Raw genomic sequence first — 14,258 nt, 5'->3', positions numbered from 1 at the left:
AGTTTGTAAAGTAGCCTTTTTTTGTCTGTGGCTTCCGAGTGCATACAACACGAAAGGCAAGTTTACAATTGAAAAAGCTAAAATATTCTTCCATACGTGTATAGTAAACGTTGTAAAGTACGTATTTTATCAGCGCCGTTCTTCTCTACCTAAAACCATTTAATGCGATGCGATATTCCTCTCGGTTGGATAGTTATCGTATTTTAAAAGTGCGAAGTGATACGTTGTTTACATCTCGAGCTGCCGCCATTATGGAAACGAAAGACTATCGACAAGTACGGTATAACAAGTACCGTGTGAGGCGAAAACTAGCAAATGGGTAGTCAGTCCAGCGTCAACTAGAGCATTCCTACTAGAAATCTAGTTCCGTGTGATAGGGGCTTAACTTATTTTATGGTTTAACAAGGTTGCATCGTATGGTGCAGTGGTTGCATCGTAACCTTGTAATCAAGGGGTCCCGGGTTCGATACCCGGTGATATTCTCTATGCCATTGATAAACAGCAAGTCACTATTTTAGTACTTCTGGATCTCAGTAAGGCTTTTGACACTGTGCAGCATGATTTATTATTAGCCAAACTTAAATATTACAAGTTTTCTCCTTCAACATTAAACTGGTTTCAAACATATCTATTTAACAGACGTCAAAGGGTCGTATTACATAATTCACCATCTCACGTGTCTCAACCTATAACGCTGAAAGCAGGCGTGCCGCAAGGATCGATATTAGGCCCCCTCCTCTTCACCCTTTACACTGCAGATTTGCAGCAAGTCATAAGATTTTTCACTCCACATTATTACGCAGACGATACCCAGTTATATTTATTTCTCAGATCATTACGCTTCGTTGGAACATAATCTTCAGTCACTAAATTCTGACTTGAACATCGTTAGTAACTGGTGTGTATCTAACGGTCTTAAAATAAATCCAGAAAAATCCACTTTCATGATCATTGGTTCTAATTATTCAAGGTCGTTAATTAAAAATATTAAGATCGAGCTCAAAATAAACAATTTGCCCATTGTCAGGAATAACACTGCTAAAAATTTTGGTCTGATTTTTGACTTACTCTGTGCTACTATACACGCTATTGCTGGGCGGCAGCGTTGCCAACACATCAGCTACGAAAAGTGCTGTTCGAACTGTGAAATTATGCTAGAATGTACCAATTGTGCTAGGGCATTATTATTATTATTACTATTATTATTAATAATAATATATTTTATTACTATTTTCAGATGTTATATTTTATCCCACCCTAAGATCTATTTATTTTAAGTCGCTTTCTAGCCTTATGGCCTCTGGGACTAAGTAGGACAAAGACGGTGAATGAAGAACTGATGAAATGTTCTAAGGACTAGTATGGGATGGATAAAACATAATTACATGTCCATACCTTACCAAGGGTCGAACTAGGGCATGTGTCTCAGTAAATTTGTAAAAATACTTCACATATTTTTTCTAGCAGATGTTGAGAAGGAAGATGACATGACCAAGTTAAGCGTCGTTACCTTTCAATTACTGCCGGGTGGGAAGGGGGGTGTATAATTCACAAATATGTTTCAGTGGCTCAGTCGGTAACGCGTCTGACTACCATGCTAAAGGTCCCGGGTTCGATCCCCGGCCGGTTCAAATCCGGGAACTTTTCTAACGATGGAAGCGGACCCGGCGCCCACCCAGCGTCGAATAACATGGGTACCTGGGGAAACCTGGGGGGGTAAAGGCGGTCAGGGACGTGATGCTGATCACATCACCCCCACTCACGACCGGATCAAGAAAATGTGGGGCGTTACCCCCACACCCCCTATACGCCTTCATGGCGTGGTGCTATGCACAGGGGAGCACTTTACTTTTTTTTTACTTTTGTTTCATATACTACTGCATTTTTTTGCGTTATGAACACCTTGCTAGAGACACACAGTTTTTTGCTAGTTCTTTGCAACTTTCAAATGCTCATACAATGCATTTATATGTAAACTAATCATTTTTCCAAATAAAAAAAAAGAAAAGGAAAGGAAAAAAGGTACTCGCCAAACCAAAAAATGAAAACTGCCTCTTTCCCACTCCTTTCTATATTTCTGAGCATACGACTCCCATTTCTGGTTTAAATCCCCACGGTCCTTATCTTTCTGTTCGGGAGTTTCACAGTTACTTCTTTTGCTACTAGAAGATACTCATTTTTCGAAATTGTTCCAAATAATATTTTATATAAAAAAAAAATCAGTTAAGCGGAAGTGCCCGCGCGAGCAACATCGCCGTGCCTCTGCTCGTGAACCGGTGAGTCATCTGGACTCTGGCGTGCTAGACGACGCGAAACGCGTAAATTTTCAGTTACGTAAAGTTGTTGAATTGAAAGGAAAATGGAAATTCGTCGCGTAAATACGCTAAAGTTATGGTTTTCAAGTGTGAAGAAGTGCCCAACATCGCTGATGCTTCATCGTTGGATACGGGATACTCTTGCATTGACTGAAGACCAGGTATTAAGTATTGAACTGGACCAATACCGTAAGTGTGTTTATATTAAGTTAGTGACGCGTCTATTAGGCGAACAGTTAATTAATAAATTTGAAGGGAAGTTAGTGTATTGTGATGAGGATGATGAACATGAAATTAGATTAGACTGGGCTGATAGGACAACTACACTAGTGCGACTACATGTTATACCAATGGAAATAACCGATAGCCATATCCGTACAGTGCTTGCGCAGTATGGTGAAATTAAGACCCCTCCGGTGGACGAGCGATATTCGGATGAGCATATTTATAAAATTCGTACAGGCATTAAGTTGGTGAGAATGGTTCTGAATAAGCCAATCCCGTCCTATGTATCAATACAGGGTATGCAATATTGGGTAACATATTATGGACAGAAGCCTACCTGTAAAATATGTGCAGACACTCAACACACAGCACGGTTTTGTCCACAACGACGTGGTGCTATGGGGGAGCGAGTGATACAAGACAATATTGGAGCATGTGCTACTCCTGTAGAAATCCAGCCTAAGCAGTCATATGCAGCAAAGGTACATAGACCACCTAGCCAACGTTCAGCGCATGAGACGGAGATAAAGGCTGACACACAATTTACAGTGTTGCCAATTCCAATGCAGTTGCAAGAAAAAGCTGTGAACAATGAACGCGATAAAAATCTGCAAATAGAGCCGAAAAATGCTGATGTTTCAGAACACCAACTAGACCCTACCAAGGAAACACCTCTACCTGCGTCTATCCACAGCACATCGTGGGCGGAAGAGGTGGCATCTTTAGACAACCTCCACAGTGACGTACGGGATAATGTGTTGGTGACTGACAGTCTGGAAACAACTGATCAAGCGATGCGCGAGTCTGACACTACGAGTAATCTTCAAATGGAGACTGACATGTACGAAGCAGGAGGATCCCATACAATGGAAGATCAACAAAACAAGGTTCAGCTTGGTGAAACCACAACAGGAACTAAGGACAATGCCAAAAGAAAATCAAATGTGAAGAGACTCCAGGAACAGAAGCAGTTGAAGAAGAAAAAAGTACAACAAAATGTGGCACCTAACCCCCACCACAAGAAGAACGTGAAGCAGCAGGCAATAGCCCCCTCCCCAGTGCGTATAACCAGATCCCAAAGTGTGACAAATTTGGCCCCGAGTGTTGATTTTCAACCTGTGATCGGATCCAAATTCAGTGTTTCCCCTAGTGTGTCTAGTGAATGTGTGGGTGCAAGTAAAAATGAAAGTCAGAAATAGCATGTGTAAAATGAGTAAAGGTATATGTGGCTTGGTCACGTGTTTGCACGAGGTAACGTGCACATATGCAAGGTTTACGTTTCGTGGCATGGAAGGGAGTGGAAAAACAGTGTAAGAATATTAGTGTCAACTGGGCAAAATGTATAATTCGAAGTGTTGGGTAACCCTAGTTTTTAAATTTCTGTTAATTGTATATATGATGACTACTCTCCGTTTAGCTACGATCAATATTAACAAAATGCGATCTTTTACTAAACAGGAGGCGCTAGGAGATTTTTTCCTACAATCATCTTTAGATATAGCACTTCTTCAAGAATGTGGAATAACAGCATTTAACCTCCCCCCAAACATATTAGTCTATAATAATGCAACCTTTCAAGCGACAGGAACAGCCCTGTTAGTACGTAACACCGTACCGATTACAAATGTGATGTGCCATCCCAATGGTAGAATTATCTCAGCAAAAATAGCTAATGTTTGGGTATATAATTTATATGCACCTTCAGGGACACAATTTAGGAAACAGAGGGATGCGTTTTTTGCGACGGATGTCGCTACTGAAATGCAGGGTACAAGAGAACATATAATTTGCGTGGGCGATTTCAATTGTGTCCTGCATCCGCAGGACCAAAGACCTGGCTTTAATACCTCCAATACTTTGCAAAAATTAGTAAATGGGTTTAATTTTACAGATGTATGGAATGACAAATATTTTGGACAGAAAGGGTACACGTACATTCGTAATAATTGTGCTTCCCGTTTAGATCGATTTTATGTAACACCACATTTACGCCAACAAATCAAGTCACTTAGTATAACACCCACCTGTTTTTCAGACCACAGTGCCGTAATCATGGCGATAAATGTGGATATACCAATAGTACCTAGAGGGTATGGCTACTGGAAATTAAATGCTTCTATCCTTACAGATGCAAATTTCCAACGAGCCTTTCAGGACCAATGGAATGTATGGGAAGCACACCGTACCAGACAAAGTGATATAATTCGCTGGTGGGATGAAATTCTTAAACCGGGCATAAAACGGTTTTGTCTTAGTTATTGTAAGGAACGTTCTAGTGACTGGAATAATAAATATAATTTTTATTACCGTGTGCTGCGTGAACTTATACATGAAGCCACTGAAGGGAAACAAGTGCAAACAGAGGTAAAACGTGTACAAGCTGTACTGCTGAGGATGACAGCTGAAAGACGACAAGGTGTAAAAATTCGCAGCAGACTCCCCCACTTTGATAAAGAAGAGGTTGCATCGATAAGCCATGTACTGCAAGAAAGACACAATGCAAAAAGACAATTTATTAGCGAAATAAACGATAATTCTGGAATTAAAATAAAAACCGCCCCGGAAATACGTAACAGATTTTACAACTATTTTGAGAATCAATTTTCCCAACCAATAACACAAAATGTAGATTTGACGTATAACTTGGAATCCTTGTCCGAGGTCCTTGACGATGAGGAAAGTGAGCAATTAAATAACGACTACACAAGCGAAGAAGTATTCCGTGCGGTTAAGTCGGGGCAGCCGTTTTCTGCACCTGGTCTGGATGGGATACCAAACAAACTCTACCAAACATTTTGGACGTTGATGGGAAAAACACTAACTGAATGGATAAATGCAGTGTTCCGAAGGTATAAAATGGGAAAATCCTCAACTACTGGGATTATAGTTTTAATACCAAAATGTGTGAAACCCATTGAAGTTGGTCAATATAGACCCATTACCCTCTTATGTACTGATTATAAAATATTCTCTCGCTGTATGCTAGGCAGACTTATGCCCTATGTAGAAAAACTAGTTGGAGATACACAATATGTTTTTGGTATGAACAAGAAAATTACAAATGTCTTACAAACGCTTCGTGAAGTGCTTACCTGTTATAGAGTCAATAGAAATAACCATGATAATGCTATATTAACAATAGATTTTGAACGAGCATTTGACTCGGTACACCATGATTACATATTTAATGTGCTTCAAAAGTACGGTATACGTGGACATTTTTTGTCAGCATTTAAAAGCCTTTATAGTAACGCAACATCCAAAATACAAATAAATGGATTTATGACAAGAGAACTTCCTATTCACAAGGGAGTAAGACAAGGTGACCCATTATCGATGATAGTTTTCTGTATCTCATTGAGACCTCTTCTTTCTGCATTAGAAAAGCAAGTACAAGGCATCACCATACAATCTATAAACACTAAGGTGTTGGCCTATGCTGATGATGTTAATGTATTAATAAATACGCAGACTGATATTGCTGCAACGTCTAAAGTATTACAGGAATTTGGTCCCCTTTCAGGGCTCACAGTAAATCAGAAAAAATCAAATCTTATGTATTTAAACCCGGATATAACTTACCCTCAGAGCGGAGAATTTCATGTTGTTCCATCGATAAAAATACTTGGAATCATTTTCGCGCGCTCCCTTCAACGAATGATCCAGTTAAACTATGACAGAGTGATAAATGGTGTTAAAGCAGTTCTACAAATGAATAAATTTCGAATACTTAGTATACAGTCAAGAGTGACGTTTGTACAGGTGTACGCTCTCTCCAAGGTGTGGTATGTAGCAAAAATCCTCCCGTTGCGGCAACTGGATATTTTTAAGCTCAAGAATGCTGTGAGCTGGTTTGTCTGGAACGGTCAAATCTTGCGTGTAAATCACGCAACGCTTTGTTTACCCTATGCAGAAGGGGGAATGAACCTTGTAAACGTGGAATATAAAAGCCAGGCTCTACGTATTCAAGCTGATGTAACGACACTGATTCAACACCCTAACAGCCTCACAAGTAAAGTTCTGAGACACGCCTTGGACAACATTCACCTGGAGGCCCCCATTGATGTTACAAGACTTCCAGACAGATTATGGTATTTTAAAAATACAATAGTGGATATCAGTTACGCTTTAATACAATCTCCTATCCTTCCAACGCAAGAGACATCAAAAATATATAGAAGAATGTGTTCACTATCACAAAAACAGTGTAAAATTGTAGATCGGAATCCAAGAGTCAATTGGCGGGAAGTATGGAATAATATACAGGCCCGCCACCTTACGTTAAGAGTCAGATCAGCGTGGTATATAATTGTACACCAAATATTCATTACTGGAGCTAAACTTTATGATATAAAATTAGTAAATACTCCAATATGTGCTACATGTAATGTACAAGATAATTTAGTGCATAAGCTTAGTGAATGTCAAATAATCCAAAAATCATGGTTATATATCAAAAAACTTGTGAGTACAATTTGTCGTACATCAGAACGTAACATTTCAGTAGATATTCTTTTGTATCCTTCCTTTGTATATTATCCAAGAACAAAACGCCACAGTGTACAATGGCTCTTAGGCCAATATGCCCTTTTTGTATCCATATATAGGCAACAAGATTTTCACACCCAATTTATCAATCACCTGCACCAGGAATACCAAATGATCCCTCGTTGTAAAAGAGATATGTTATATGCAAATTTCCTAAATGTAATGTTAACTTTATAATGACCTAAAATGTATAACATGCACAATAATATGTAATAGTTTCAAATAAAAAAATAAAAAAAGTCGGTAACGCGTCTGACTACCATGCTAAAGGTCCCGGGTTCGATCCCCGGCCGGTTCAAATCCGGGAACTTTTCTAACGATGGAAGCGGACCCGGCGCCCACCCAGCGTCGAATAACATGGGTACCTGGGGAAACCTGGGGGGGTAAAGGCGGTCAGGGACGTGATGCTGATCACATCACCCCCACTCACGACCGGATCAAGAAAATGTGGGGCGTTACCCCCACACCCCCTATACGCCTTCATGGCGTGGTGCTATGCACAGGGGAACACTTTACTTTTTTTTTACTTTTGTTTCATATACTACTGCATTTTTTTGCGTTATGAACACCTTGCTATAGACACACAGTTTTTTGCTAGTTCTTTGCAACTTTCAAATGCTCATACAATGCATTTATATGTAAACTAATCATTTTTCCAAATAAAAAAAAAGAAAAGGAAAGGAAAAAAGGTACTCGCCAAACCAAAAAATGAAAACTGCCTCTTTCCCACTCCTTTCTATATTTCTGAGCATACGACTCCCATTTCTGGTTTAAATCCCCACGGTCCTTATCTTTCTGTTCGGGAGTTTCACAGTTACTTCTTTTGCTACTAGAAGATACTCATTTTTCGAAATTGTTCCAAATAATATTTTATATAAAAAAAATTAAAAAGCAAAAAAAAAAAACAAAAAAAAAACACTCACAGATACACTCAAACACATGCTCAAAAATACACTGAAAGACGCACGCACGAAGAATTAAAATCATACACAGGAACAACGCTTTTTTGGTCGCGGGAGACGGTTTCCGAAATGGTAAGATGTCGAGTCGACTGAACCGAACCGAACACATGCTGAAGACAAAGATGGTCCAAATTTGCCGACAAAGGAGTGCGCCACATGAGCTTTATTTGTCAATGAAATTTTCTACTAAACATTCCTCGCGAAAATACGGGCACTGCAAATAGCTGACCCCTTGTGTCGGTGCTAGGAAAGGACAAACTTTTGAGGGTGGGCCGCCCCAATCCTACTCTTCGATTTTATGGCAGGAAGATGCGGCGAGATCCCTGGGCTGGTTTACTCTCTTTTGTTGGAAACATGTCCACTCCTGAAATAGAGATGTGCAGTTACTTTTATGTTTACTTCTTCAGAGCATTTTCCTTTGAGTTCAATATCTATCGGCGGTTGCAGATTATGCTAGATTTGGCTGTTATGCCAAACACAGGGTGTTAGGTGCCAAAGACGGTTAAATTATGCTAGGTTTAGCACCAGTATGCTAGGGTTGGCATCGCTGCTGCGCGGCCATTTGCTTTGTGAACTTCTTCTTCTTCTTCTTCTTCTTCGTGACCCTTACCGCCGGGTATATGGCAGTTTTGTTCAAAGGTCTGCGATGTAGTACACTTGTGAGCAGAAGTACCATTGAATGGAAGTCATAGTAAGTTGTGGTCGTAAAGATATTGTAATATTACACTTCACTGTATTTTAGCACTGATCAGAAGCTTGAACATACACACAAATTTCAAAATTGAATACCATTCTGTCTGGCAAAACTATATAATATCCACATCGTACGTGGTGAAGGAGACGATAATAGGGATGGTATGGATATGGGAAATGGTATTTTGGCTCTGTGTAAACTGTTAAAAAGAGCGTGTCTGTATTTGCTTCTTAACGGGCAATGGAAGAAGAGATGAACTGGCGTTGGCTCTGTGTAAACTGTTAAAAAGAGCGTGTCTGTATTTGCTTCTTAACGGGCAATGGAAGAAGAGATGAACTGGCGTTTGTTTGTTTTCTCTTCAATCACAAGCAGGGGAGGGATTTTGATGCAGTCTTGCTAGGTGTTCGTTTGCGCAAACGTGTCCCGTTCGTAGGCGAAGTGTGAAAGTTATCACTTCACGAGGAAGTTTCAGTTTATGAAACCAGGGTCGACTGACTACTTTTTCTGCGTACCATTTATAAGTGGTCGTATTTGCAATTTGATTAAGTGCCCGAGCTTCCCATTGGGAATTAAGTTTCATTTTAACTCGGGGTAGAAGATCAGTATAGGATAAACGAAGGGGAGTAGGAAAAGGAGTGTTCTTCGCCTTTTTTGCATATTAAAAAAAAAAAGTAAAGTGTTCCCCTGTGCATAGCACCATGCCATGAAGGCGTATAGGGGGTGTGGGGGTAACGCCCCACATTTTCTTGATCCGGTCGTGAGTGGGGTGATGTGATCAGCATCACGCCCTGACCGCCTTTACCCCCCAGGTTTTCCCAAGGTACCCATGTTATTCGACGCTGGGTGGGCGCCGGGGCCGCTTCCATCGTTAGAAAAGTTCCCGGATTTGAACCGGCCGGGGATCGAACCCGGGACCTTTAGCATGGTAGTCAGACGCGTTACCGACTGAGCCACCGCGGCCACATATTTTTTGCATATTGGTCCACTAAATCCTGATATATATTAAGATTGCTATGAGCTTTTACGTACGTAAATTGCACTCGTTGATCATTTTGGCGGAGATTTAATATAGTTTGTAAGATCAGGGACGGGAGAATGGGCATGCGGTATGCATCTTTTCCACAACGATCGAGTGTAAATAAAACACTCATTGCGTCCGTTAGAATTAGAGTTTTTTTTAAATCCCGCTGCACGGGCATAGAGCAATGCCTGGTGTATGGCATAACATTCTGCCGAAAATATGGAGATGTCTTGCGGTAACGAGAATTGTCTGACTATGTTCGTCATCTTTTGATCCGTCAGTGTATATGAAGTCATAGTCTGGCCAAATTTCTTTATAATATTCATGTCGACCGAAATCAACATAATTGACATTGACAGGTGACTCGGTAGGAATCCTCAAAGTGTAAATCAAGGGATTTTGTATAGTGTAACTTAAGTGATATGCTTCTCTATCTATGTTGTAACAATAAAAAAAGTAATATCTAGAACATGATCTATCCAAGAGTAAAGTTTCACCCAGTTGTCGTTGTATTGCAAATGCTTTATTGAAAGGATGGGTGTGTCTTTCCCATATTTTAAATAGAAATTTCGTAGTAGAATACTGGCGTCTAAATGAAAGGGCCTGTTCAGCGCTCTCGCTGTAGACACTAATATTTGGACTAGATTTCATTAATCCTAGACAAACACGGAGTGCCTGTCTCTGTAAAATGTCTATTTTATCGGACCAAGTATCAATCGTCCCACCATAAACGGGTGCCGAATACTCGAATAAAGAGCGAAAGCAATTTTTGTAGAACAAAGTCATAATGGAGGGGTGTTCACCCCATTTCGTGTTCGCCAAGCCTTTTAGAAGATTGATTATTTGTTTTCCTTTTGCTAGCAGTTTGTTAATATGGACTTTCCAATCTAATTTTCTATCAAAGGAAACCCCCAGGTAAGTACAAGAAGATACTACCGGAATCTGTAGTATATGTGTCAGATTGTTAGGGTGTCGGTTTGATGTATAAGGGTTAAAGATTATAATTTTTTATTTCTCGGCAAAAAAGATAAACCGCGAGATAATAATTGAACACGTAGAGTATGAATCAGGTTGCGCAATTCTAAAATTCCTTGTGTGGTGTCTGATGTACTTTGATAAAAACAAAAATCGTCAGCATATTGAATGATGTTGTGAGTGGCCCTTGGTATTTGATGTATATATTTGGTGTAAATGTTAAAGAGGAGGGGACTCAGAGGGGAGCCCTGTGGTATTCCGCTCCGAACCAGTCTCGGGCCCTTCACATCATTATGAAACCAGAAGACCAGAATACGTTCCTGATATAGATTCCAAGCTATTTTAGCCACAATGGGGTGAATGTTTATTGAATCAAGAAGATTGCATAATATTGAAATGTCAACGGAGTCATATGCTTTGGCTGTGTCAACAAATAAGCTGAAGCAAAATTGTCTCAGGAGTTGGCTATTTTGGATAGCAACAGTGAGTGTAGCAATAGCATCCTGACTACCAAGACCGATGCGAAATCCTAATTGTGTGGATGGGAAAAATTGGCGTTTTTCTAGTGTCCAAACGATTCTATGTTGGAGGGTACGTTCGAATAGTTTAGCCATAACTGGTATCAAAACTATAGGTCGATATGAAGAGGCTTGCATGATTGGTTTGTTTGGTTTTAAAATAGGTATCACAATATGTTGGGTCCAGCCACGTGGTATTTTTCCTCTGCGATATACATAATTATAAATCGCAGCAAGAATTTCGAACCCTTGAACTGGTAAGTGCTTTAGAATTTCATAGGTAATACCATCGTAGCCAGGTGCCGTGGATTTGATTTTATCAAGGATATTTTTTAGTTCTTTAACTGAAATAGCTGGGAAGTCATCAGTAAATTCGGTAGGTTCACGGTCATGAAAGGGGGAAGGCATAGGAACGGATGGGGGGGGGGGGGGTGAGAAGATCCATAAAATCTGATTCCCAGGAAGTATCAATTGGACGTGGATGGGAAACATGGGGATGTCGGAGAGAATTGAATTTCCGCCAAATTATACTAATTGGCACGTTAAGGTCAAGGGACTGACAATATGATTTCCATGCCTGACGTTTAGCTTTGATATATGTTTATACCGCTATCGCCTGGGCATTCTTTAGTTCTCGCCAGGTATCTGGCATAGGATATCTGGCGTATAATTTTGCTAATATTTTCTTTCTTTTTTTAATTGCGGCACAGGTTGGGTTCCACCAATAGAGTTTTGGAAAACGGTCAAAAGAGTAAAACTTTTGTCTCGTTCCGCTGTCATCGAGTGCGATTGTTAGCATTTGCAAGAATTGGGTATACTTGCCTCGTTCTTTGGATCCCCAGGCGGCATCAAAGCGCGCCGGTTTCCTTTGGAAACCAGATCCTCCCACCCTTGAGAATATTGCAATCCTGCGACGCGTGCAGGGTGAGCATGCTGTCAACAGGCTGGACGTTGCCAAGTCACTTCCTCCCCCAAGGCCTTCTCTTCGCTGCCTTTCACATTCACAAACTCAGCAACAAGAGAGCAGTGTGAGGTGCGTATGCGAGTTCGTATTCTTCGATTGACAAAGTGTATTTTTTTCTAGTTTATTGTTATATCTTAGAAATCTTACGGGAAAACAGAGTTTGTATCGACATGTGGCGACCGTGGGACACAACCGAAGTTCCAGATCATTCAACGAACCAAGATAATCCTCAACCAAGCACTTCCGGAGCACCGAACAGAAAAGTATTCAAAACCAAAACGTTGAACAAACGAAGTCAGTTATTTGTGTGTAATGTGCACGAATATGTCGAAAAGAAAAAGCTAGGAAAAGGAGCCATTGCAGAGACAGCCAAAATATTAAAGTTAGACAGAAAAACCGTGCGAAATGTGATTCGGAGAGGTCCAGTCACACCAAAGAAGCCTGGAAATAAAAGAATAAAGTTTAACAAAGTGGACGAGTTTAGTTGTGATTTCATTAGACGAGAGATTTACAAGTTCTATAGTAAAGGACAGTCACCGACAGTGAGTGAACTATTGAAACTTTTAAAAAGTGTGTCGGACTTCCCTTATGAAGAAACAACGCTTCGAGAACTAATAAAAAAACTTGGTTTTCGGTTTGGTCGTTTAAGGAAAAAGAATGTAATAATGGAATCGGCGAGAATTGTTGCTTGGAGATACCGGTACCTACGGAGACTACAGGACCTGCGTTCGGAAGGCTGCAAACTCATTTACTTGGACGAGACTTGGTACGACACCTACGATGCAGTCAAGAAGGGGTGGGACGATGGTACATGCAATTGTATTTTGAAGTCGCCATCAGGGAGGGGAAAACGTATTATGGTGCTCCATGCTGGGGACAGTGAGGGATGGGTACCAAATTGTCTCTATCTGTCAGCAAAGAACATTGGAGATTGCAAAGCGGACAGCCACGATGAAATGACAGGAAAAGTTTTCGAAAATTGGTTCGAAAATTATCTTTTGGCAAATATGCCAATCGATACAAAATGCGTCATTATCATGGATAATGCTAGTTACCATTCGCGCCTGTTGGTCAAAATCCCAACAATGAATACAAAGTTGCAGGATATTGTATCGTTCATGGAGCAGCACAGGATCCCGATACCAAACCCAGTTCCAATAAAAGCAGTTTTATTAGATGTCATTAAATCTGCAAACATAAAAAAAAGATATGTAGTGGACGAGCTTGCACACTCACGTGGACATGAAGTGTTGCGTCTTCCCCCTTACCATTGTGTGCTGAATCCAATCGAACTAGTATGGTCTCAGCTCAAATTGTTCGTGCGGAAAAACAATGTAACCCCTACACTGAGTGCTAGCGTGTGTCAGCTATTGCGGGATGGTGCAGCGACAATTGACTCCCAGCTATGGTCATCATGCATCAAGCATGTTATCAAGGTTGAAAGCCAGTACATGCATCACGACACTGATCGTAACCAGGAGCGATTCATCATTCACGTTGGAGAGAGTGACGACGATGAATAAAGGTAAGCCACATTAAATTCTCTTATTAAACGTTACAAAATGCTATGCAAGATTGGACGAATCAGATGATTATTATGATGTATTTTCGTGTCACAGAAATAATGAAACACCATAATTAATTATCTGTGTCGATTTATTTATTTATGTCACATGCTTTGAGTGCAGCGCGTCGACTTTCCTCCGCTGCCCTCTCAAAGAATGGCAACAACGCGTTGCCTGGAGCTTTATTGGGGCGCTCTTGCTAAGGAGGTCCTGGCTCATTAGGAGAGGGGCGGGCAGGGTAAGGTTCCAAAGGCAGCCGCCTGGGGAACCAATGAACGCGGCAACTATATATGTAATGGTCCTTACTGAAGCCGAATCATCACTATAATATAAACGGAGGAAAGAAGTTCGGAAATTTTCCCAGTTTATGGAATCGCGTTTCCAGCGACGAACCGGAGGTACAGTTGTGCTTGTAGTCGATAAATTAGCCGGTAAAGAAAGGAAAATTGGGGTATGATCACTCCCTCTTAA

The 14,258-nt window shown here is 40.6% G+C and overlaps 1 protein-coding gene across 1 annotated transcript; it reads left to right on the top strand.

Moving 5' to 3' along the window:
- Positions 1–12,392: 12,392 nt before the first annotated feature.
- Positions 12,393–13,745, top strand: LOC145982458 (uncharacterized). Its single transcript, XM_083115933.1, has one exon. It carries the CDS (start codon positions 12,393–12,395, stop codon positions 13,743–13,745), a length of 1,353 nt encoding a protein of 450 aa, XP_082972059.1.
- The last annotated feature ends 513 nt before the right edge of the window (positions 13,746–14,258 follow it).

Source organism: Lepisma saccharinum, unplaced genomic scaffold, assembly GCF_977018435.1.
Source record: "Lepisma saccharinum unplaced genomic scaffold, izLepSacc3.1 HAP1_SCAFFOLD_182, whole genome shotgun sequence".
NCBI classification, from domain to species: domain Eukaryota; kingdom Metazoa; phylum Arthropoda; class Insecta; order Zygentoma; family Lepismatidae; genus Lepisma; species Lepisma saccharinum.
The sequence above is the reverse complement of the archived record's forward strand: the minus strand, read 5'-3'. Positions and strand labels throughout refer to the sequence as shown.